Source organism: Drosophila montana, unplaced genomic scaffold (genome assembly GCF_035044405.1).
Source record: "Drosophila montana isolate Dmon_TW-CO22-7 unplaced genomic scaffold, ASM3504440v1 contig_3438_1, whole genome shotgun sequence".
NCBI classification, from domain to species: domain Eukaryota; kingdom Metazoa; phylum Arthropoda; class Insecta; order Diptera; family Drosophilidae; genus Drosophila; species Drosophila montana.
Window position 1 is genome coordinate 1,061,655 of NW_026998322.1, and position 25,488 is coordinate 1,087,142.

Here is a 25,488-nt window from a genome sequence, read left to right on the forward strand (position 1 = left end):
CGTATCGATTTCATCGGAAAGTCTGTTTTTCGAGCAATGCCATGTGGAAGTGCAACTTTGATTCTGGCGTAGATGGAAATGAAACTCGCAATAATTTTTTTTTTTTTTTTTTTTGATATTTTAACATATTTTTTTTTTTGCTTTTTCGTTAAATACACTTTTTGCTCATATTATACGCTAATTTGATAATAGTTGTTGTTTGTGTTTTTTTTATAATTATTTATAATTTATTATTGCTTACGTAGGCTAGGCTAGTTAATTGTAATATTACTAAGCGATTCACTATCATATAATATGATGTTAAATAGGATTTTCCTTCATTAAATGTAATTCTCATTTTCTCATTTTCGTATATGAAAAAAACGTCGCTACGGGGAAATGAAAATTGTTCGCATCTTTTGCAAAAACTCATCACAAATTGCATACCAGACATAACTACGCCCTAAAGTTGATAACAATTATTAATAAGTAGTTAATTGTAGTTAATTGTAGGTATTAATATTAGTGTTTAATGCTATTAGATTGTATAAAATTAACAACTAAATACTCGCTCGCTTGGCCCACACTTCGTATACGCAATTTGCCAAAGAACTTCTTCTGAATCGGGCAACAAAACATAAATACAAAAAACAGTTCGAAAAACAATAATAAATTCATTGACATTGAGATACTTTCTGCTGCTGCTGCTGCTGCTGTGAGTCGTGCTTGGAAATATATTTACAGGAATATACAAGAGAGCACAGCTGGCACGCCCCCTGGGCACAGGGCCGCCTTAGACGCCATACTTGATGCCATACTCCTGATAGTGACCCACATGCGGCCGATAATGACTCAGATTGCTCAGCTGGCCGAGATTGCCCAGATTCCCGCTCAGGTGCGGCACATGATGATGATGATGATGATGGCTATTGATGACGGCCGCGGCGGCGGCAGCGGAGGCAGCTGCGACGCTGGCCGAGGCCGGCGGACTGGCCGATTGTATGCTGCCCGTCGGGCTGCCCGTGTCCAGCTGGCAGGATTGGTTCTGCTCGAAGATCATGTCGCGGAAGCCCAGCGCCGAGCTGGGGCTGCTGGTCAGCACCGAGGCGGAGATAGCCGGATGGTTGTTGTTATTATTATTGTTGTTGTTGTTGTTGTTGTTGTGCATGCTGTTGTTGTTATTGTTGTTGTTGTTGTTGTTGCTGGGATGTGTGGGCGTGCCGCCTTGGCCAGCACCATTCGTGATGGGCTCCGATGGCGGCGTCTCCGGCGTATACCAGCCACCGTGCGCCGGTCCATGCGGCGTTGAGATCGTGGTGGGTGAGGCGCCCGAGGATTGGACACCGCTGCCATTGCCGGGGGTGAGGGGATGCGAAACGTGGGCAACGTGACGCAGCTGCTGGGCATGATGGGCAGCGGCGGCATGATGGGCATGATGCATCTGACTGCTGGCCACCGTCAGATTGTCATCGTTCAAATGATACGGATAGGCGCTGTGATGGATGCGCGGATTGTAGACGTTCATCAGGGAGTCGACGGTGAAGCCGGCATGCTCCACGCCGCCCGTCAAGTGGTTCATTTGCGCCAGGCTGTCGTGGCAGGAGTTGAGCATGGCCGCATGCGACACATCCTTGCCGCTGAGGCAGCCCAAGTCCATCAGTGGCTCCTTCTTGAAGTGCGCCGCATGCGCGGCCATGTGCTTGGCATCCAGTATCCCATTGGTCATCAGCTTCAGCGGCTTCATCTCGGCCAGTTTTTCGTTCATCATAGCCTGTCGCTTGATGGCCTCCTCCTTCTCCCGCATCACGTCCTTCTTCTTGAAGCGACGACGTCGCCGCAGAAACGAGCCATTGTCGAACATGTTGTACGAGTCCGGATCCAGCGTCCAATAGGAGCCCTTGCCCGGCTTCTTATCATCGCGCGCCACCTTCACGAAGCACTCGTTCAGGCTGAGATTGTGCCGTATCGAGTTCTGCCAGCCCTGCTTGTTGTCCCGATAATACGGAAATCTCTCCATAATGTACTGATAGATGCCATTCAGTGTCACCTTCTTGTCGGAGGCATTCTGTATGGCCATCGCAATCAGTGCGATATACGAGTACGGCGGCTTCACAATCTCCTTGTTCTGATGCGGTGCACCCAAGCCGTAGGCGCTGGCCGAGTACGGATAACGCGAATACTGATCGTAGGCATAATGTGCCGCCGCCGCCGCCGAGGCGCTGCTGGCCGCTGCCACCGCCGAGGCGGATGTGTAGCCGGCGGCCGTCTGGGCATAATGGCGGGAGAACGAGTTCTGATCACTGAACAGCGTGTGCATTATATCGTATATCGGGGATTATAGTTAATGTTAAAGTTAATTCAGTTCAATTTTGCGGACGGAGCCGCCACTTGCTGTTTTGTCGGGCACAACAACTTTCGGAAGTATCTTACAGATACTTTTTCTTTGCTTTTTTCTTGTTTTGTTTGGCGCACTTCACAGAGGTTTTCTTTTCTTTTTTTTTTTGCTGCTGCTGCTGCTGCGGCGGCGCGTTTATTATTTGTTCTAATAATATTTGCTTAAACAAGTTGTGGCTGTATCAAGTATAGCTGTGTGTGTGCGTGTGTATCTGCATCTGTATCTGTATCTGTATCGCATCGGACGTGCAGGCACAACGCAGCGCAGGCGAAGAACCGTTCGGGCTAGTAACACGTCTGATACTGAATCTGTGTAACTGAAATAACATATAGCTCGAGTCAATGCGACGCGGCGGCAGCAACGAATCTCGGCAGCGGCAGCGACTGCGACTGCGACGCAAGCGTCAACAGAGCGGCAGCGCTCCAACACAGTGTGTATCTGTATCTGTAACTGTATCTGAATCTACAGCACGAACAGGCAAGTGCGTGTGTGTGTGCGTGTGTGTATTCCGTATATATGTGTGTATTTGTGACCAACCACCGACGGCAGCACGTTCTGTTTGCAGCAGCAGTCAGTAAGTGAAGACCTACAGCTATGCGCACACACAGATACTCTCTCACACACACACACACACACTCGCACACACTAGCTGAGAGAACGCGCGAGGTGGCCGCCATTCATGATTTTGTACGTACGACCGCCTTTCGCCCCTGTAAAGTGGCACTTTTTCACCCAGGGCTTGGGATGAATTTGAGGCTTGTCTTTTTGGGCAAGTGGAGGTTGGAAATAGTTGTTCTTTCCTTCTGTGCCGCCTGTGCCAGAGAGACACTGCCTCGTTGCCAGTTGCCAGTGTTTATGTTGTTCAAACTAATGCTTAAAATGCGGCCTAGGCAAGGCCTAGCGCACTCGCTCTCGCACATCCTCTGGCCGGCCGGCCAGAGTGGAGGAGCAACATTTATCGCAGCACCTGGCCTCCCAGGTGCAGACAAGTTCCCAGGCTCGACTGGCGACCCAAAAATGTGGGTGGCTCTCCCTGCGCTAGCTGTGACTTGGGTTTTCGCATAAGGTTTTTGCCTTTTCGATTTCAGCTAAAGGTTGCGGGTTGGCAACATCTTTTGCTACGTTCATTGTTAATTTATAACGTGTTTTATTTTGCATAAAGCAGGTTTGCTTTGTGGGTAAGGTGGGTTATTAGGCTGGCCTTTTCTTAAATACTTTGCAATAGTAGACAAAGGCGGAAGAGTCAAAATATAGTTCTTTAAGACTCTTCAAATTAGGTTAACAACGACTAATTATAAATATTGTTATTCATTTCTTGTTATTTACATTATTAGTATAATTATTATAAATATATATTAAAAATTAAATAGGATAGGATATTCAAAATTAAATAAAATAAATAATAATAATATATACATAAGTAAAGGATATTATAAAGCTAGGATATCGTTATAAAAATATGATTGGAACCCAGCATTCCCTATGTTCAAGATAAAATTATTATAATTTATTATTATTATGATTATTTTTTATAAGTATAGGATATAGACATAAAACTATCATTAGAACACAGTATTCCCGATATTTAAAATTGTATAATAAATCAGATATTCAAAGAGTAAAAGCTTCAATTGATTATAAGTAAGGCACGCCTTATCTTTTGCCATATATTAATATTTCTTATTATAATTATCCCCAAAAGCCGCCTGCCTGATAATAAGTGTGCTTAAAATATAATATAATATGTAATTGGGATTTATAATATATAACTTTTATATATATTTTTTTTTATATTATATATAACTTCCTTTAAACGAAGTGCCTGCTAATTAATATGACGATATTTGTTTTTCTCATATTATTGACAGCACAATTTTTTTGTTGTACAAAAAATTATAAATTAATTGTGTGTCTGAATTGATTAACCCTTGGCAGGATATCAGCTAGTCGATTGTTGTTGTTGTTTGTATTTGCACCCTCTCGCTGAAGAGCCCTTTGTGTGGGGTTTCCCCTTGCCTACGTGCTGGCCCACATGTTCTCACGTTTTTTTTTTCCTTCACATTTTGTTGTTGTTGTTGTTTTTGTTATGAGCGCAGGCAATTTTTTTAGCAGAGCACATTGGAAGAAGAAAAAATTGTATTTGGTTTTTTGCTTATTGAAACAATATTTTTTCGTACAACAATATTTATTGACTTTGTCAGCTTTAAAGTAAATTTTATATGTTTATTTGGGCAAGTGTATGTGTGAGAGAGTATGTGTGTGTGTGTGTGTGTCATGCGTTGAGTTTCAGACCGAGTCGAACGGGCGAATCTCCCACGGTTCTGTTTGGTTATTTGCATGTGTGTGTGTGTGTGTAGGACTTGAATATATTGTGATAATTTAAAAGTATAATTAATTTCATTTGCATTCAATAAATTGGCAGCTCATAAAAAATACACGGACACACACACACACAGCTGCAGCATAGAAAACGATATGATTATCCAGCTTTGGTCTCTTTCTAACTTTCAGTCTTTGATTATCCAGCTTTGGTCTCTTTCTAGCTTTCAGTCTTTCGTTTTTTTACCCGCCCAGCCCAGCATCGCTTTCTATGCGTATTTCGATAACCTGGATAATTGATACAAAAATAATATTTGGCTCTATTAGCGCAATCGCATTAAATTGACAAATATTTTTATTGTTTTAACATAATTTTTCGCATGCGAGCTGAATGCAGGCTGCATAACATGAAGGACCCGAAATGGACACACGGACATCGCATGTGGCCGTTTCCATGTCCGGTCCGTGTCCTGCTCAAGTGCTCCTTGGCAGCATTTGAAATTCGAATGAGCCTGCCTCTGCTTTGCTTTTCATTCCCCCCCCCCCCCCCCTGTGCTCAACAAATGCGCCATTTGCGCATTTCATTTTCTTGCTTTTTGGCGTCGCAAACGTCGCTGCTGATTTTACAAATTTTTGTCTTTTGGCATTGGCGCCCGGACTGTGCGTGCGTGTGTGTGTGTGTGTGTGTGTGTGGGTGTATGTAACTTTGTCTGCCTCTGCATTTTGCACAGTTCATGTTATTTTTTGCGCAGTTGCCTCGCCCGTCTGTCCCAATCTGTAGCCCTGTCTCTGGTCTCAATTCCACATCCAGTTCCAGTTCCAGTTTCAGTCCCTGGCCTCATGCAGCACTTGTATCTCGAGCTCCCGCTCCATTTTTGTCTGTCATTTGACCTATGAAAATATTGTTTTAATCTCTCTCCAACTCCAACCAAACGTTTCCCAATTGCAGTGAAAGTTTAATCAGACTTTAAGTAGTTGCACGGTTAAAATTTTCATTTAAGCTTCGGTGATTAAACGTCAGCTAAAAGTGGATAAAATTAAATGGTACCTCTGTATGTACACATATATATATACATATGTATACTTTTACAGTATTGTCCAGCAATACAATAGCATTTCAGTTGTCCCAAAAAAAAAATCCCAACTCTAACCCTATCCAAACTGATTTTATATAAAATAAATATCTTTTGAGGGAGACCGAGACCCAAAGTATGAATAACTTTGTCCCCAATCTTTAAAGTATCTGAAAATTATTAAGATCTAATTTAGCCTGCATCTTGTATATGAAAATATTTACAGTTTGCAATATTATCAGAACAACAGGCAATTGTGAATTAAAATAAAATAAATTTAGAAAATATATGACAAGAATGTGAAAAACTTAATGAGCCTCATGAGGCGAGCCTTAAGGCAAGGAGTTGCTTCGAACTGCGAATCGAACCAGCGATTTCTTTTGGGTTTGTATTATTTGAACCTTAACCAATATCTCTTTTAGCAGTTGAGATCAGGAACTCAGGGACTTACAATAATCTCTTTTAACAGTTGAGAGAAAAAATATATAAAGAAAAACTAAACAAAAACATGTCATCGGCATTTTTCTAGTATAGAACGTACCTTAATTGCATTTACCAAAGCTTACATCAGTTTTATATTTCTCATCTCTACTTTATGCCACATTAATGATCTGCTGGCCTTCTCTAAACATTGAAATCACAGAGTTTGATGAACTTAATAATATTCAAAATTTGGATTACGCAATAGAACGCTCCCGTCACGGTGTCAGCATATGAAACATATTAATTTGACAAAAATTTAAGCTCTGCAAAAGAGCAAAGTTCATATCTGGGCTACATGATTTTGTTGAACAAAACTCAATTCAGTTGGGGAGCGGCGGGCGCCTGTCGCCAAAAAAAAAAGTATCTCGCCATTTTGCACGCTCAATTTGAGGCAGTCAACAGAACGTTGACACCGCCGTCGAGCAGGCGACGCTTCAGATGTCCACTCGGTGCAGTAAGTGGTGGGGGGGAGGGGAAGGGAGCGCGGCTAGACAGATAGCTAAAAGTGTGGAGGACAATTTGCAACACATGTCGGGGCGTGCAGACAGACGGCGAGACGGACAAAGGGCGTACCATATGGCAATTCATTGCCTATTAAATTTAGCAATTTCTTTTGCCTTCCTCTTCTCTTTTTTTGGGCAGATTTTAGTATTTTTACTAGAAGTAATCTAAAAACAATATTTATTTTAAAGCGCTGAGTGCACGGAGTGCCCTAATCAGACAGTTAACGGCACTTGAGCCAGGCAAACACACACACACACATGCACACACACAGAGAAACAGGATTTAAGCTGCAACAATAATAAATTTTCTAGCAAAAAAGAAGGAATTGAAAAATATATTTCGCTTGAAAAACGCGCACTCCTAAAAATGCTGATAAGGCGAAATATGCGCACGCACACACACACACATGAATAGCTCGCATACCAACACAAATACAGCGCTAGCGCTGCTCTGCTCGCTGCTCACTGCTGCTCTCTCATGAATATGCATGCGTCGACGCTGCGTCGCTGCTGGCTCCGCTGAGCCAATAAAGCGTAGACTCACGTACACACACACACAAGCAGGGCGCACACACACACACACAGGCATGCACAGACGAATGCGCAGCGAATGGTAGGCGTGGCCTGCACTGCACACATAGCCAAGCCGCAAAGAGTGAGAGAGAGCAAGAGCGCAGCAATGGCGCATGCATTGCACTGCTTGCACACTGCACTGGCAAACAACGAGGCGGCCTCGTGGTGGCTTCTGTCGTTGGACAGTGAATTGGGGTGTACGCGGAGGGGGGTGGGTGCTGGGTGTTGGCTGTTGGCTGTTGTTGGGGGTGGGTGTGGGTGTGGGTGGCTCGCTCGATATTGGCCACTCATTAAAATTTATGATTTGTATATGGTTCGAGCTCTCATTATGCATACATAGTTCGTTCTTTTTTGCATAGCCAATTTAGCAGATTAGTTGTAGATACAAATTTTTAGGTTTTGTTGTTCCAAGAAATTTGATGTGGTGGATGTGGTACAAAAGGGGTTGCCGTGCGCTGCACGCAGCTGGGAAAATTTCCGCCATTAGTTTAATCATAATAATCATAATCGCAATCATAATCATGGCGAAAATCTTCCGGTCTTAGGCCATAAGCAGCGGAAATTCATGGCAAGACGGCGGCGCTAAGTCGCCCAGGCTACCTGAAGCTGCCGCCTAATTCCTGGCCAGCAAAACACCAATCACCGGATGCTAATCATCATCATGCTTAAGCGCGGAAAACTTTTTGCATTTGCGCGGGGTTGGCATGTTTAGACTTTAATGCGCGCCGCGGGAATTCTTAATGAAACCTACAGAAATTCGATTGGGTATTTCCACGGCTAACGGGCTTAGCTGCCCAACTTACCTGCCCTGAACTGGACTCCGGACTCCTGCCCGTGCTACTCGTGCTACTTCATGTGGCCGGTTTTCCCCCCTGCCGGCTGCCAGATCGTGATAATGATGATGATGATGATGCTGTCCCCTGGCTGGTTGGTTTACTTATGCCGCGCGTGTCCTGCGGTTTTGTGGCTTATTTGCGGTTTTACAGTTTTTATTGCCCAGCAGCGGTTGTGTGGGTGTTGCCGCCGCTGCTCCTGGTCTCTCGTCTCTCGCTGTGAGCGATGGGAGCGTTGAGGTGTGGACTTTTTGCTTAAGTGATGAGCCGATGCTTGAGTTTTATGCACATTTCCGGGAAACTTCTTTATTGAGGTCAACTCCAGCTAGTTGCACTGCAAATGAGGAATTGTTGCATATCATTAGAATTCATTCAGATTTAATTATATTTGTATACAGTTACAGTTATTAGAATAAATCAAAAAAATATATTATTGATATAAATATGAATATAAATATTTGGGAAATAAATAAATTTATTTAATTATATTTGTATATATTACAGTTATTAGAATAAATAAAAAAATATAATATATATTAAAAAAGGAATATAAATATATTAAAAAATTAATTAAATTAAAAATAAATTACTTTGGTTTTAGTGTAGCTCGACGACATGCATTTGTATAAATAATTCGACGCGCGCAATGCCGGGCAATTTCTTCCAATACAATATGAAGTTCGTCTAGCTGAACTAAAGTTCATTAATTTGTTAAGTTAAGGGAAAACTAAAAGCAACTAGTATTTACAACTTAGTTTAAGTAGTTAAACCTTTATAATATCTGTTGGATCTTCAACTTTTGAAACCTTAACCTAAACCTGAACCATCCGGAAACTGTTCAAATTTGGCCGCCAACTATAATACGATTGATTTGATTAGCTTTTATCTTTAAGTTGGAATTCCAGTGAATATTCAAAGAAAATTGTGTTACCTTATTAGTTTTGAATAAAAAACCCCGGACCTCCAGCCAGCCAAATAAATATTTAAAATATGGAAAGGTCGCCAAATCTAGCATTATATATAGAACTTTGTGATTTTAAATATTTCTTAATAATTTTAGTATCTATTTATATGTTTTTGCCAGCAACGTTTAATTAAAGCCTCTGTAGAAACTGTCTGTTTTATGTTCTATTTACTTGAAGACTTTACTCAAGCGAGTGTCATAAAGTGCTTAGTTCTCTGGTACCTAGTCGGCGATATATTCATGCTGCAAATCGCGAATGCTGCAGCGAGCCATTCACATGCACCCATTGAATAAATGTGTTATACCTGCCCGAGCATAACTCACAACACTTTGCATTACCGCGCTTAATTCATTCATAAAAACAGGGTCTCCAATGCCGTCTCCCGAGCTATTCCATTCAAAACTCGAACTTGTCTTGATGTTGTTGCTTTTGTTGTTGCTTTTGTTGTTGTTGTTGTTGTTGTTGCAGTTGCTGCTGGTCTAATGTTTATTTTATAAATATTCGATGCCATGTTATTCCAACAAGACTTTTGTTTATTTATATGGGGGAAATACGCGCGACATACTCGAGACTTTGTGTGTAAACGATTCGAATTGAAAATTGCCAATAGAATTGTCTATGAATATTCTTTATAAAAGATATATACATAGATATTTTTTTGATCCGTTCCGTTCCGTTCGGACGAACAGATTCTGGAAAACGCGCCTATCAAAACATTTGCCAGTTGAAAATCCTGGCGAAAAACGTTTTTAATTTCGCATAAATTTAAAATAAAACTCGTTTCGAACAATTTAAAAAAAAAAAAACGAAGAAGAAATTGTTTATTTTAACGCAAAGAAAAATGTTCGTTTTCTCATTTATTTTTTTGCACAAAATAAAAATGTTCAAATCATTTTATTTATTTATTTATGCAGGCTGGTGCGGCTGTGGCTGCATCTTTGAATTTGGTTTTCGGGTTTGGTCCTGGTTCGATTTTGGTCCTGTTCGTGTGTTTACTTGACGCACAAATCCTCTTACGCCGGCTCGGCGGCAGCTCTCAGCTCTCGGCTCTCGGTTCGATTTGCAACGGCACGAAAAGGACAATTGCATGTTTTGATTGCCGCCTGCAATTGTCCTGGCAACTGGCCGCTGCCTCGTCCAGCGCGTCCTGGCTGTGCACTTGTGACAATATTTTCATAATTTTTGCATCTCTTTTTTTTTTTTTTTTGCTGCTGCTGCTGCCGTTTGCCGTTGTCATCGGCGCATCGCCAGCGGTAGGTGCGTGTGTAAACATTAACTTTTCAAGAAGATTTAATCCCGATTATCCTTTGACTGTGAAATTTTTCACTCAGCTAAAGTTACCTCGACTGCCGTTTCCTCTGTTTGCCTTTCGGTTTTGCCAAGATTTTGTCTCTCTGCCTTGTCCAGAGCCTAGTCCTCATCCTCATCCTCAGCCGCAACCGTAACCGCATCCCCGTCTTCGTCGCTGGCGATAATTATCAATGGCGACGACTTCTTGATGCGATTGCTGCTGCCTTTCCCCGGCCCGGACAATGGCCAGTGTGCGGTTCAGTTTGGTTTACCTTGGACTTTGTGCTGTGTTCCATTTGACTCTGGATGAGATTTTAATTTGCCCATAAAGGTGAGACAATTAACTGAATAATTGGATTGCTAATCTCACGAACAATGTGCCGGGCATGTGCCTGGCAATTAGATACATTTTACGAGCCGAACATTATTATCCCTTGAGCTGGTTAGTTGCCTTGTGGAGTGGGTATTTATCAATGGGCCCAATACAAATATACTTCGCATTGATTTGCATGCTAACAGGCTACTTAATTATGTGGCATTCCAATTTAAATTACATTTGAGGAAATCCATAAACATACTCCTTTGCCGACTCAATTATGTTGAAATATATAATAAAAGCCATAGATATATTTATATATATGTCTAGGTATATAAATACATACAAATGCAGCAACCATATATATATAATGCCCGAGTCTGCCGACATATTCCACATTTACTTGATTTCAACTATTGCACATGTTGCCAGATTGTCGAAAAACGAATTTTAAGTCCAGCAAAAAGTAACGGCTAGTTTCAAGCAGTTGCAGCTAAGCAGCGCACCATTAAGCAGTGCACTGCTTTGCGCACTCTGCTTACATAACGTGTGTCACAATATCACGCAGTGCAGCCAACTTCACTGTAAACAAGTTTCGAACACACTTGAAGTTGGCTGCACGCAAAATTGACTCATCCGAAGCAAAATGCGCGGATTTTTTAAAAATTTCGAAAACAGGATTATAAACTAATACTAAACCTAATTAATAAACAACAACTACTACGTCCGCTCATTTATGAATGCGTTGTTCTTTACGATTACAAAACTGGAATTGTAAGTTTTTGTATACCAAGGCCCCAGTGAAGATTGTTTAAACTTTTTAATATACAAGATATGGCGAAAAAATTCATGATGTTCGCAAATATATATTTAATAACCTGTATTTTACATAAGAATCAGCTTAAAGGCACAGTATAGTAAAAAGCAAGGGAAACATTAACGGAAGGTGTACCTATGTGAATACGATGGGTATAGGGTATCTGCTAGTCGAGTACGCTCGGCTACTTGTTATTCGTATGCATGGTGGTGCATATTTATTTAGATTTGAACAATTTGATCACAAATAATGCTTGACTATTTGCTTTATAAATACTTGCTAATTATATGATATATTTTATTTGATAATTTGATTCCTTTGATTACGCACTAAGCAACTAACTAACTAACATTAAACTTGATTATCCTTTGAGGTAATAATGCAAAGTAACTCATACATATATATAGTAACTCATACATATATATATATATATGTATGTAGGGGAGTAATGCCCAATAAGATCGGGCTGCACTAATTCGAATATTTGATTGTCTCGTAGTAGCCGCCGTTCACCGATGTCGGGGGCGGGGTCATGGGCGTCAGGTAAACCGGTTTCAGATCGATGGGCGAGCGATCTGTGCCATGGTTGCCCGATTGCGATGGCGGCGGCGTCATGCTTCCATGATGATGACCATTATGCGGATGATGATGCGGATGATGATGATGGTGCGACTGCGACTGTCCCGTCTGGATTGAGGACAGGCCGGGCAGCTGCTGCAGCGACATGGAGCGCAGACCTGTGAAACCAGCCAGCGAGGGGGGAGAACAACAAGATGCGATTAAAAAGCGTTTCGTTTTATGATCCGGCGTTAAAATTCACACACACAGCGCCGCGACGCCGACAGAGGCAGCGGCAGCGACAGCAATAAAAACGCTCGACATCGGACGGACGGACGGACGGGCCATGTGCCATGTGTTGCTATGCGGTGGTAATCCGAGATCTAAATGCCCAGCACACACACGCACACGCACACACACACACACGCACACCCCGTGAACTCAGCCAGCAATAAGCTGGCTCTGATTGACAGGAACACCCAGGCTGACTGACTGACGGACTGGAGGACTGGCGAACTGGCGCAGTGGGGCACTTACCGTTATCCAAGCCGCCGCCACTTGTTGCATAGGAGTAGCCCGCGGCCACGAGACTGGCGGCTGGCGCATAATCACTTTGAAGCGCCGACACCGGCGAACTGGAGGGGCCCGCCGTCGAGGACATGCCCAGCGCCGAGTGCGCCAATGGCGGAGTGGGTGACCCGTTCAGATTATTGCCCACCGACGTCAGGCAGGTTATGTTTGAGTACTGGGGCAGGGTGCCCACGGACACGGCTGGCGCGCCGCTGTGCGCCGCATGCACGTTCCAGGCATCGCCGAAGCCCTGAGCCGACGCAGGACCTCCTCCGGCCGCAGCGCTGTAGTCGTAGCTGGCATAGGTGGGCGTCGCATAGAAGTTGGCCGTGTCCTGGAAAGGATTTTATAAGGATCACAGATTCGGATAGCTTGACTCTTTGGCTCACCATGCCCGCATCTGCGTAGCTGCCGCTGTAGAAGCTGTTCGGATTGACCGCATAGGTCTTGACCTTGATCTTGGAGCGATAGCCGCGCGGACGACGTCGCAGACTGCCCTCATCCTCGAACAGATGCGCCGAATTCTCATCGATGGTCCAGTAGTTGCCCTTGCCGGGCTTGCCCACGCCCATGCCCTTGGGCAGCTTCTTGAAGCACTCGTTCAGGCTGAGATTGTGACGCACCGAGTTCTTCCAGCCGACATAGGGTCCGCGAAAGAATTCATAGCTGCCGGCAAAACAGATAATGCAAGTTTATTTACTTGGTTTCAGCTGCCACACTCCCCTCATATCTCCCCCATTCTCATTCGGTCTAATGAGCTTTGGGTGTCCGTCACAAAAGCCAATTAAAGATTTTTCGGGCTCACAGACGGGACAACAACAAACAAACGACGTCAGCGCGAAATCCTCTCACGCATTAACGCGTTGTCAACTCCCAGCCCCGTCCCGCCCCGCCCCGCCCCGCCCCGTCCCTCTCTGGTCTCTGTCTGGTTCCCAGTCGCGAATGTCGCCCATAATCCAAACATATAAAGTGCCATGCGCTGGAGAAATATGAGCAATCAAAAGGATGCGCCTGCTCGAGCTGCGGCTTGGGCCCGGCTTGATGTGGCCCGACTTGGCTGGGCTTCAGCTTGGGCCTGGGTTGGGGTTGGGGTTGGGCTTGGGCTTGGGTTGGGGGAGCTGCTCATATTTTTTGTTGACTAAATAAAATCGGAGGCAAGTAAATAAACGCAAGCGACACACATGAAAATCGAAACACTTTTAGGTGCCTCGCGTTGCCGGTTGCCAATTTCCCCCCTACCCCCTCCCTATCCCCTCCCCACTTTCATGTCGGCTGTATCTGTGTCCGGTGCCCGGTGGCGGGGTGTCGATGTCGGTAATGGGTCCCAGCACGTTACTTGAGCTCGCGCCGCTGCCTTCGGCGCTTGGGAATGCGACGATCGATAAATGTCAAGACGGAGCCATTTTGGGGGCTTTAACCAGATACCTGCACGTTCACACTGAACTGATTATAAATTAAAAAATTGTAGAAACTAAGAAAGAACTGAGAAAATTAACTTCTTTCTCTATCTATGCAACAAATGGGTGTGCTGCGGTCGGGAGTGCCCAACTAGAAGATGCTCTGCAGCCAGATAAAAGCTCTCTGCGAAATGCTGAGAAAAAAAATATTCGGAAATTTTGTAGGTCCAGCTGAAGTTGAAAGATTGTCTACAAATTTACTTAAACTGCAGCTGCGTATGGCATACGAGAATCCAAAAATCCGAAATAGAGCATATATCTTTCAGACAGGTAGATGCACCAAATACATTATAAATATTAATTTATTTAATTTAAATATATTACTCAAATGTGCTCAGTTTGATCGACTAGGCTGCAGCTCCAGATCAAGAAGATATATATATATCTATACTTCATAGAGTCGGAGGTAGCCTTTCCTTTTCGCTAGTTAGGTATATTTGCATGTTTTCTTATCACTTTCTAAAGGATGACTTAGGCCATTTGAAATATCTTTCATCTTAGAGCATAGCTCTAGCATTTTTCCTGACTATTAATATATCATATAACCCATTAATTATGTGCAATATAGGCCTATTTTTGGCTTTATGTATTTACATTTTTTAGAAATTTATAATCAAATCAGTTGCCTATGGAAGATATATTTTCCAAGAAAAGTTTCATAGAGTTATGTGAAAGGAAATTTGGTAATCCTTGATAATATCTTCGATAATATCTTTGGTTATATCTTTGGCTATAACTTTGATTATATTTTTAAATTTTATCTTTGGGTAAATCTTTGCTGAACTATATCTTTGATTATAACTTTGTTTATTTCTTTGATTATGTCGTTGATTATGTCTTTGATTATATCTTTGAAGCTATCCTGTGGTTATATCTTTGACTAATATCTTGGATTATTTCTTTGCTTATATCTTAAGCAGCTCATATTTTAATAAGGAGCTCTATTTTAATATTATTAAAATATTAGACGAATCGTATTCAAGCCCTTAGAAGATTCTGTTAAAATGAAACAATCTAGAATTGAATTTATAGCTTGCTTCAATCCCGACAACTCCTAACAATATTATGATTTCTGATTGGGCAATCTTCTAAAGCTGCGTCTTGGACATAAAAAGCCTTTCAAGCTCTTAAGCTCAAAATATGGTCACTGAAATTGGATACTCTCAATTTGGAGCCTCAATCTCAAGTGGCCCTTTGCGATTAATTAACAAGGGAATTGAAGCGAACGCGTTCGATTCCGATTCCGATTTGATATATTTCTATATGTTGGACCCACCTCTTTTGCAGATATGCATAGATCTCGCTGAGCGTCAGTTTGCCCGTGGGCGACTCCTTGATGGCATGTCCGATCATATTGATGTAGCTTAAAGCTGGCTTCTCTGGCCGACGAGTGCCCGACTTCTTGGTCGTATCCGGCGTGCTGTTATCCCGTGCACTGGAGCCCGTCGCCTTGGACTGCGCCGTGCTGGAGCTCTCATGTGTGCCATTCGTTGGCGTCGTCTCGGAGCCGTTGAGCGACTTGGCTGGCGAGGAGCTGGCACTCGAGTAGTTCATTACGGGCAGGCCGTGTCCATGGGCATTTGCTATCACCTGCGTGGGCGACGATGACATGCGCGGCAAATAGCTGCCGGACACCGGAGAGTTCTGCTGCTGCTGCGACTGCTGCTGCTGCTGCTGCTGCTCCGCCTCGGGCATGGCCAGCTGGTGGTAGTCGTTGGCGCTCAGTATGGTATTGTTGGAGCAGTATTTGATGGTGGAGGTGTACTGATGATTCATCGGCTGCAGCTGCAGCGGCTTCACCACCGACGAGCTCACGTACATCTCCTGATCGGTGGGCGTCTTGGAGCTGGAATTGGGCGATACCGAGCCCACCGAATGGGCGGTCATTAGCACGCCATATGCTGGTATCGGACTCGACGAAGCCGGCGGCGTGCCCATGCTGTGCAGCGCACTCAGCCCGTAATGCTGCTGCTGCTGCTGCTGCTGCTGCTGCTGCTGCTGTTGCTGCTGCTGCTGTTGCTGCTGTTGGGCGGTGGGCGTGACATTGCCATCCACCGTGGATGCATAGAACTTGCGATCCATGTAGCTAATGTTGGGCTTCTCATCCACCAGCTCTGTGGGTGAATCGCCGCCCATCAATTGGAAACTGCCAGCGGGCAGCGTGTTCCCAGCGCGATACAAGTGCGTGGGCGTGTGATGCGTGAAGGTGTGTGCGTGCGGATGCGCGTGTGTGTGCTGTGCGCTGCCCAGGTGAAGGTGCGGATGATGGTGGTGATAGTGGGCGCCGTTCACAAACCCGCCCAGCTGATCAACGCCCATTGTGCGGCTGTTCAGGTCGGATGCCACTTCTTCACTTTTGATCATTTTCTTTAATGGAATTATTAATCTTTTTCTTTTATTTTCTAGTTGGACGCACCGAAGTCGTTTGATTTTTCTTATTTTCTTAACAGTTTTATCCGTTCCGTAATGGATAGAACCGCGCGGCTTCGCTTTACTCGCCTAACTGTAAACTGTTTGCGTTCTCAACGTGTGCGTTGCTCTCATTCTGCTCGGCGGGCCGCGGCGACGCTGCGATCCTAAGGAGCGGCGCTCCACTTGAAGCTGAATGTGTTCTTTTTTTAGTTCGCCTACGCCTTACGCTCTCTCCCGCTCTCTTTCTGTGTGCCTCTCATTCCAATTTGACTTGCAGCTAATTGGCTTGCCTTTTGTTCATCTAACTGTTCGCTCTCACTTGCTCTCTCCCTCTCTCTCTCTCTGCTTTTGCATGTCTGTGACATGACTGTGATTATTGTTATTGGAGCCTGGCCTATGCATTGGCATGCAAAATATCCAGGTACAGGGAGTGGGCGGATAGGTCTTAAGTGGGAATTCCAGCAATCTGAGAGAGCTGTGTGTTGTATGGTGATTCTTCTTCTTTCCATTGGAGTATACATACATATATTTGTGCATGTGTGTAAATAGGCAGCAGTATATAGACAGTATTTGGAAACATAACAAAAATGGGGTGCTTACAAGAACTTTCTTTTCGATTTATTGTTCCTTTTGAAGCTACATATATGCTAAAGACGTTCGATATTATTAAGATTTTTCATATTGGAATATGGAAAGCTTATTGTAGGTCGATCAGAATATAGATATTGATAGATACATAATTTAGATCAGTTAAGTTAGATCATGATATTATAAAAAAAAAGACTTATAGACTTGACAAAAACATAATATTTATGCATCTAGGATATAGTTACCTACCCTTTTTAAATAGCTTTGGCCAGGATCCCTACTGATCTGGCATATACAACAAGATTAAATATACGACAAGATTAAAATAGTTTAAAGTCTAGAAAGAGTTTCAATTATGAAATCGGGCACTTAAAAAGTGGAAAAAATAATTCTCAAATACCATAACGCTGTCATTCTCAACAAAATCTCTAGGAGTTCTATTGCTCAAGACACATGATTAGCATTGAGTTGTCTTAGCTCCCGTCGAGCGTAGATTGGACTCCTGCGCCTTGCACAGTCAACAGTTAATAAATAGTCGAAAAACCCCGATCTCGAAACCCCAATTACTGCGAACGAATTAACATTTAGCATTCATGGAAAGGAAATAAACCGTTCGCCGTTTGCTCCCAATGCTGGCGGCATTCCAACGAGCTGTTAATTGATTTAGTCGTTCGTATGGCTCGGCACCGGGTCCGGACCTGGGTCTCACTGCCTGCGGCTGGGGGTTGTATGTCTCGTAGCTGCTCCCTGAGTGCCGCCATTGCTGTCAGCACTACGCCGACTCGCGACCGTGACGACGGCGACGGCGACGATGGCGTCGCGTCCGCTCTTCGCTCTCTGCTCTCTGCTCTCCACACGCATCTTTGATTTTATTCTTTTTTTTCGGTGCCCAGAGATCGAGCAACGTTTCAATCCCCAAACAGCCACACACACACACACACAGACAGGCACACACATGCACACGCACAGCTAGCGAGAGACACACGGAGGCGGAGTTTTGTTTACATTAAACGAATTCTATTTGTCGAACGCGTCAGGCACGATTGGCGCTGCTGGCAGAGGCAGCAACAACAACAACAGCAACAACAACGCGCAGTTTGTTAGCTATATAATTTTTTTTTTGTTTCGTTCAATTTTATTTGACTTTTGTGCGGCCCGAAAGATATTTTAATTTCGTTTTGCAAATATATCACAAGCAGACAATTTTCCAAAGCACTCGCCATTTTCAGAGTATTTCGTGGAAACCGCAGACAATAACCGCAAAGCAACAACAACAACAACAACAGCTACAAATTGGGCAATTGTGGAGCATTTTTCAGCACAGCATTTAAAGTCAATGGGCTATCCACAAGACACACACACACACAAATATACATACAGTGAAAGCTCCCTTGGATGGACAACCATCAACGGGTTATATTTGTTTGAGCAATGTACGTCTTTTGGAGGGTGACTGGGCATGGTCTGCTTCATCATCATTTAAGCTGTCCGTTCAAGAGGGCTGTCCGTTGGTTGAGTTTGCACTGTATTTATTGCACGCTCGCCCGCACATACTTATGCCGTGTATTAAAGCCTTTGGCTAGCTGACCGCTGGCCTCTGCGGACAGGGGCTATAAATTAATTTTACGTTTGATTATTATTATTTCTTATTCGGGTTTTTGCGTGCTGGGGTTTTCGTTGCGGCCCATCCAGAATTTATTTGTGAGTGTGGAATAAATTAAACAGGCATCGCGCACTGCGAACCGTACAATGCAATACAATATTCCATAGCTGGCTGGCATCATGGCCACAGTTTAAAACTGGCGATTAATTAATTGCCCAGGTGTGAAGGAAGATTTAAAAGAAATCGCTACCGTTAACAAATGACATTGGCCGAAGGCAGAAAAAATAAGAATAGGCATTACTCATAGCAGGTTCTATAAATCAATAAACAACATTGTAGAAAATAACTTCAGTTCTCTTTGCTTAAATATTTTGATGAAAAATATATTTCGAGCAATATATTTATTGAATTATAACAGAAATTGATTTTACGTCATTTCGTATATTTCGTTGTCGTTTGGGAAAACATGTTGATTTTTGTCTTTTTGCAAAAGTTTATCTTTTATACAACATTTTGTTTTTGCCAGAATTTTTTGTCTTCCCCCCTCCCTCTGCTGCTGCTGCGAAATTTCTTTGACATGACATCGCGCCTTGTATTTATAGCCAAATCGAATCCAATGCAAAGCCAAACTGTGCGTCATGTTAACTGGGTCAACAGTTCCGCCAAGATATTGTATATATGTATATATAGTCGGGATTTGATGTTGTGTGGTCCGTTGGCAATTGCAATTGCCGGAACGGATGCGAGTGCTCCGTTAAGCACGCCCATAACAAACAACAATTCCCAACGAGGGAATTCCCAAACAAAACTCGTCATCTTCTTCATTCAGTTTTCAAGTTCAAATATAATCATAATAAAGATAAGCATATACAATACATCTCGCTTGATATTCCTGTTGTTGTTCCAGTTGTTGTTGTTGTTGTTATGGGCTTCTTGTACGGCGTTTGTTTTGCTTTTAATTTAATGTTAATGTTATTAAATGGCCAAATTGTTTACTATTATGGACGTTTGTAAACAAAATTATGTATACGACGCGTCTGCCGCAACAAGTTGAGTTGTAGTACACAAAGCGGCCAATCCCATTGATACATCCCCTCTCACTCGCACTCGCACTCTCACTCGCACTCGCACTCCAATGCTCGCACTCTTTCTGGCCGTCTCTCTTTCCGCGTAATGCAAAAGAACACCAAACAATACCAAATGCCGGCCATGGCCAGCATTGTTTAAACTTGCCTCGTGCTGTAGTTTAATAAACATCTAACAATTAAACACACGATTCCTTCGGATCTTGGATAAACGTACCGCCCCTCCCTCCCCCCCGCCCCCTTTAGGTGCCCAGTTGTATACAAGTTGGAGCTGCGGCGCCTTTTGTTTTTGCACACTGACCTACAACAACTGGGAAAGCAAACAATTGCAGCTTCCACGGACACGCCCTGCCACCTGCGCCCATCCCCTGCGCCCTAGCAGTTGCCGACGTTTATTAAACTGTTGATCCGCCGGACAATAAATAATCAAATAGTCCAAAATTCAAAATATTTACATACAAGATGCGGCGAGCAAAAAATATGCCGTCTATAGCTAGGAATTTCCTTCTTATTCACGCGCAGTTCCTTCCTCTCCATTCTTTTTTTTTTTTATTGTTTTTTGCTTTTGTTTAAATATTTACAATTCTAATGTGCAAATTCTTGCTTAGATCTGGCCAAATAGTTGGGTTGCTTTTATGACTTTATAAGCACAGTCATGGATTTGTTTATGCCCCAGCCTCTAGGCAGAGATTCAATCACGTGAGACGCATTTGCAGAAATTAAACAAAAAGCCAAAATATCGAAATACAAACAATTTATATTAACTTATATATTTATTTTTTAATAAAATCTCACTTCCCTAAGGCTTTGTTATTGTGTTTTTCCCACGACTTTAATGATGTTTTTTTTTTATTTTGTAAATATTTATGAGAGATTTTAACGCTTGGGCGTTTAAGTGGAAAATCGCTTTTGGGTTGATGTTTGGAATGGAATTGGTGACAGCCAAACAAAATATTTAATAAGTAACAATAAATTGATATGTGAGAAATATGAACAGAAGAAAATATCATATCAACTATATACTATTATCTACAATAAATAGAAACATAGAAAGAAATGTTTTATTATTAAAGTATTTTTCGTATTATCATTATTAATATTATTGTTATCAGTGATATTATTATTCATTTAACTGATGTGTCAGACATAAGAACAGCAGAAAAGTTTAATATAAACTAAAAACTATCAACTATAAACAATCAAGTTATAGAAAGTAAACGACAAATGTTTTGTTATCAGTATTATAATCAGTGTATTATTCTTTTTAGCATTATTAATATTATTTTCATTGATATTAGTATTTGTATTAGCAATAGCTGATGTGTTAAAAATAGGAATAAAAGAAAACTAGAATATAATAAATAATAAATAAAGTTATAGAAAGTAAACGGCAAATGTTTGGCTATAACTATTATAATTAATGTATTACTCTTATTATTATTATCATTATTATTTCTATCGTCATTAATATTATTTGTGTTTTAACTGATTCTTCGGTTTTGAGCCCTGATTCTCGCCATTTGCTTGGTCTCTAAGACAACTTATCTTCAGGCAATTGCAGGTGGACTCATTCACAAGTACGCTTTGGGTCTTTTCTGGACTTAAAATTGTAAATGCCAAGGTTCCAGATAATAATTGAACAAATTACAAGGCTAATTCGCATCGTTTCATCTATATTAAAGTGCCTCGTCACGCTGTTGTTGCCACACACTTGGCACTCGGAGCAGAGACAGGTTCTGGGGCGGCCATTAACACCTTTGCCGCTTGCCGCTTGTCGATTACAATTTCAAAATGGCCGCCGACTTTTGCGCAAGATGGCCAACACGACGTGTGTTTTAGGCAGCCAGCTGCCATTGCCAAACTACTATGCAAACTGTGGCAAGACAATAAAAGCTACAGCACACACACACACACACACACACACACACACACACACTCGGATAGCTGCTGGAAGCCTCCGCTGAGGGGGCATTTGGGTGCGCCATTCAGCTGTCGAAGCTGGCGCAATAAAATTGAACAATTTATAGACTTGCGTTCCATTTGGTGCGCAATAATTGCGCCAAATTTAACAGAAATTAAGAAGAAGAAGAACCAAACACACACACACACAAACACAGCCAAATTCTTTCAAAAGAGCCAACAACAAAGCGCGAGACGTGCGATCTGTCTGTCTGTCCGTCCGTCCGTCTGTCCGTCCGTCTGTCGGTCGAAACTCAGCAAAAGCCATTTTTACTTGGCATTTGGTTGGCATTGTTTAGCTTTTGGTTTAATAGCCGGCACTTAAAAATGCGTTGACTCACAGCAAGGTGAACGCGGAACACGGAACGCGGAACGCGGCACCTGAAACGTGAAACATGGTACAGGTAAGAAAGTTGCAACAGGAAACAGCAGCAGAATAACAAATTTATGACTGCGATTTACGGGCTTTGCAACGTTTTTCAATTACAAATTTGGCTGTAATTAATCTTTAGCTAGATAGTCAAGCGCCTCGCATGTGGCAAGTGGCAAGTGGCAGCGACTTTGCTTCAGCGTGCAACCAATCCACGATCCACGATCTTCGAACTTTTGGCATCTGTTTCGTTTCAATTGACGCGTGTTGTCGTCATTGATTCTTGGGAATTTGCTGTTGCCCGTTGTTGCCCGTTTTTGTTGCCTGTTGCTGTTGCCTGTTGCTGTTGTCGCTCGCATATTTTGCTTTGTTCTTGGCCTTTGTACATTTTAATCTGAAGCTCTTCCCGCCTTTCGAAGTTTTTTATTCATTGGCCTTGCGGGTCAGCGCACCTGTGCGGCATGTGGCAACGGAAATGGCACAAGAAATCTGAACTCTGTGCTCTGCCATGCTGCGACTTATTGACAGCTCAATGCTCGAAGAAACTAGGCCACAAAATTTCCATATATTAAATAAAATATATCTCAAGATCAAATACAGTAAAGCCAGAGTAAAGTTAACCCAAGAGCAAGGAATCGATCCATTTCATATATACACATATTGTGGCACATATATTTACCAATGCGTCGCCTTCGCCTCAAGTGCCTCGGAGGGAGGCCAATATTCAAATTTGGGTTAATTGTAGGCGACATCCTGACGCAGCAAGAGTCCGTAATGATTATCCGGCGTAAAACGAGGCGCTGACAAATATTTTGACATGGCGTCGCCGAGACATTGTCGCTGTGGTTCGAGTCCACTTGATGCTCGGACCCGGGCAGTCGGGCGACCGGGCTAATGTGTGGTCGCCACTTGAGATCCGGTAGCGGGATCGGGCAAATGTGAAACCCAACACCGAAAATTTCAAATACAAAACCCGAGCCACAAATCGAAATGAATGACATGTGTCAGTTAAGTAATTAATCTTGGGATTAATAATATTAATTAGAACCGTCAAAAACAACAGACTTTTGTTTATATACATTTTTGTAGGTTAAGAAAGTATCAATAAAGAACATTTTTAGTTAGCTTTGGAAAAAGTTGAACTTTCACACACAATTCGACAATGTCGTGAATAGTTCCATTAAAATAGTTAATATTATATCAAGATATAAAGTTTGCAACCTAGATGATAAGTTCAAAATCCCAGCAAGCAATGAAAACATCAATCCATGTCATTTCGTATTCAGAAGTCTACTTCAGAACATAACTATATTTAGTTCAGTATATACGAAATCGAGCTAACGTAGACTTACATTTGAAATTCCAAAAAAAAAATATAATGAATCGTTTGATAAATATTTCGGTTTTAAAATTGACCGACAGCTTGTTATGCAACAGTCGAACTATAAGTGGATCCAGTAGGAAGGATTCCGCCGATAAGAAGGATCCCTGCAAAAAGGAGGATCCCTGCAAAAAGGAAGATCCCTGCAAAAAGGAAGATCCTTGCAAAAAGAAGGATGCCGACAAAAAGGACGGTAAAGGCTCTGATAAAGGCGGAAAAGATTCAAAGGACAAAGGCGGCAAAAAGGGCGGTTGCGATAAAGGTGCGTATCACAGAACATCTCGAGGCAACGAATATGTATGTAATCCTTTATAGCAAATGCTCCGACCTCTCCACGTTGTAAAGATGGTAAGGGTAAAAAGTAAACTCTATCTCGTCCATTCCAAATGACGGATATTTTTGGACGCTGACCGCCTGGCGCCTTTGCAAATGTGCAAACAGAACACCAGTCCACATAATGGATCACAAATTACCCAAAACCCAAACGCAACATGAATCAGTTGTAGTTTATAGCTGGCCGAGCGCAGTGAGATCATAAAACCAAAACGCTCGAGACATTATAAAGCCATAAAGCAACAAGTAAAATCGGCGCACATAAAGAGTGATAAAAGTCGAAACTGTCGGCGCATGGAAACTGTGAATTTCCATTAGGGATCGCTGAAGTCATACGATATGCTGATCTCAAGATGGAAGCGCATACAAATTTTAAATATAATTATTGCAAAATCGAACAAAACTTAAATAATTATTGCATTGTTCTTGGGGGAAAAACTGCATCATATCAGCTGGCAGGTGCTTAAAAGCTCCCACGTAGCCGCATTGCTCTGATCTGGCAACCATGACAAAAATATATTCTACCGCTAGCTGCAGCAACGGGAAATTCATAAATTTCACACCCAGAGCCAAAGAAACCGTTTTTATGGCAATTCAATTGCACTGGCACTGATATTTGTTTCCTGCTGCTGCTTCTGTTTCTGCTGCTGCCAAGATCCGTGCACCCGTTCCCGGGCAGGTTGCAGCCGTATGGCCATAGACGATTTGGTTTTCCCTATGCTTAATGTAAACAAATTCTAGACACGGGCCGCACTTGTGTCGACTGCCGTTCTGTGCCCAAGACTCAATAGTCGAAATACTATTTTTCCTCTGTTTCCTAGTCTTTTCGATCGATCGGTTTCTACATCTTCTCTGTGTGTGTGTGTGTGTGCGTGTTGAGCACATTTTTGTCTTGTTGGGCTCTTTGTATTTTGGGTAATTATTACTTTTTTCAATGTAAACAATTTGAATGCTGCTAATTTTAGTTAAATACTTGCACATATTTCTTGATTTTACGATTTTGCGCCCTCATTTTTGCCGGAAAATTAACCTAAACGGCCAAGTCTTCCAATTAAACAGTTTTTGTATTAACTGGAATGTCGCAACTGTATTTCCAGTCTCGGTATTTTATTTTTAGTACTATTCGGATTTTCACCTCTTTAAACTGACATTCACAAGTTTTGGTATTTATTTTCTGTAGTTGTCAGCTCGTTGACTTGCTCGACGGCTTTGAAAAGTACCGAAAATCAAACGATTGACGCAGCCGACGATCGACGGGCGGTCGAGCATCCATCAAGCTGGAAGTGCAGTTGGGGGTGGAGCTGCTGCTGCTGCCCAACCATCTATAGCTGTTTCAGTTGAACAGCCGCCGTGTGTCTGTTCGACCTTTCAACGCATAAAAAGCCGCTGCGCAAAGTTTTCCAAAAACGAATTTTTTTCTTCTCTTCAAATTATCGACGAAATTAATCTTAATCTTGAGTTTGCCCTGGCAATCTGGCAACACATGTGCTAAACGGTGCCTGCTTCAGTGTGTGGATATAGGTGTGGGTGTGGGTACATACATGTGCATGTACATATACATACATCTACATATATACATATCTATTTCAAGGCCTTGGCGTCCTTTAACTGTTGTTGTTGTTGTTG

At 42.6% G+C, this 25,488-nt stretch overlaps 3 protein-coding genes across 4 annotated transcripts; 1 reads left to right on the forward strand and 2 right to left on the reverse strand.

The window, feature by feature from the left end:
- Positions 1-200: 200 nt before the first annotated feature.
- Positions 201-2,650, reverse strand: croc (crocodile). Its single transcript, XM_064691383.1, has one exon. It carries the CDS (start codon positions 2,294-2,296, stop codon positions 773-775), a length of 1,524 nt encoding a protein of 507 aa, XP_064547453.1. The 5' UTR covers positions 2,297-2,650; the 3' UTR covers positions 201-772.
- A 9,307-nt stretch (positions 2,651-11,957) lies between these two features.
- bin (biniou) lies at positions 11,958-16,617 on the reverse strand. The gene is made up of 4 exons (XM_064691385.1): positions 15,408-16,617; positions 13,064-13,340; positions 12,642-13,008; positions 11,958-12,283 (listed from the first exon to the last, which is right to left on the reverse strand). The coding sequence occupies exons 1-4, from the start codon at positions 16,493-16,495 to the stop codon at positions 12,018-12,020; spliced, it is 1,998 nt and encodes a 665-aa protein (XP_064547455.1). The 5' UTR covers positions 16,496-16,617; the 3' UTR covers positions 11,958-12,017.
- A 6,842-nt stretch (positions 16,618-23,459) lies between these two features.
- Positions 23,460-24,122, forward strand: LOC135434710 (sperm-specific protein Don juan-like). Of its 2 annotated transcripts, none has more exons than XM_064691378.1 (2): positions 23,460-23,791; positions 23,875-24,122. In XM_064691378.1, the coding sequence occupies exons 1-2, from the start codon at positions 23,527-23,529 to the stop codon at positions 23,892-23,894; spliced, it is 285 nt and encodes a 94-aa protein (XP_064547448.1). In that variant the 5' UTR covers positions 23,460-23,526; the 3' UTR covers positions 23,895-24,122. The 2 variants fall into 2 exon arrangements, with proteins under 2 accessions (XP_064547448.1, XP_064547447.1); XM_064691377.1 differs by having other exon boundaries at positions 23,461-23,791; positions 23,845-24,122.
- Positions 24,123-25,488: the final 1,366 nt, after the last annotated feature.

Bases quoted from the DNA above. Each gene is read 5' to 3' on its own strand.
- croc (XM_064691383.1), bottom strand. From the start codon at position 2,296: ATGCACACGCTGTTCAGTGATCAGAACTCGTTCTCCCGCCATTATGCC.
- bin (XM_064691385.1), bottom strand. From the start codon at position 16,495: ATGATCAAAAGTGAAGAAGTGGCATCCGACCTGAACAGCCGCACAATG. The intron at 13,341-15,407 runs GTGGGTCCAACA...TTTTGCCGGCAG, and splicing joins TATGCATATCTGCAAAAGAG to CTATGAATTCTTTCGCGGAC. The intron at 12,284-12,641 runs GTAAGTGCCCCA...CTGGTTTCACAG, and splicing joins TGGCGGCGGCTTGGATAACG to GTCTGCGCTCCATGTCGCTG.
- LOC135434710 (XM_064691377.1), top strand. From the start codon at position 23,527: ATGAATCGTTTGATAAATATTTCGGTTTTAAAATTGACCGACAGCTTG. The intron at 23,792-23,844 runs GTGCGTATCACA...AATCCTTTATAG, and splicing joins AAAGGGCGGTTGCGATAAAG to CAAATGCTCCGACCTCTCCA.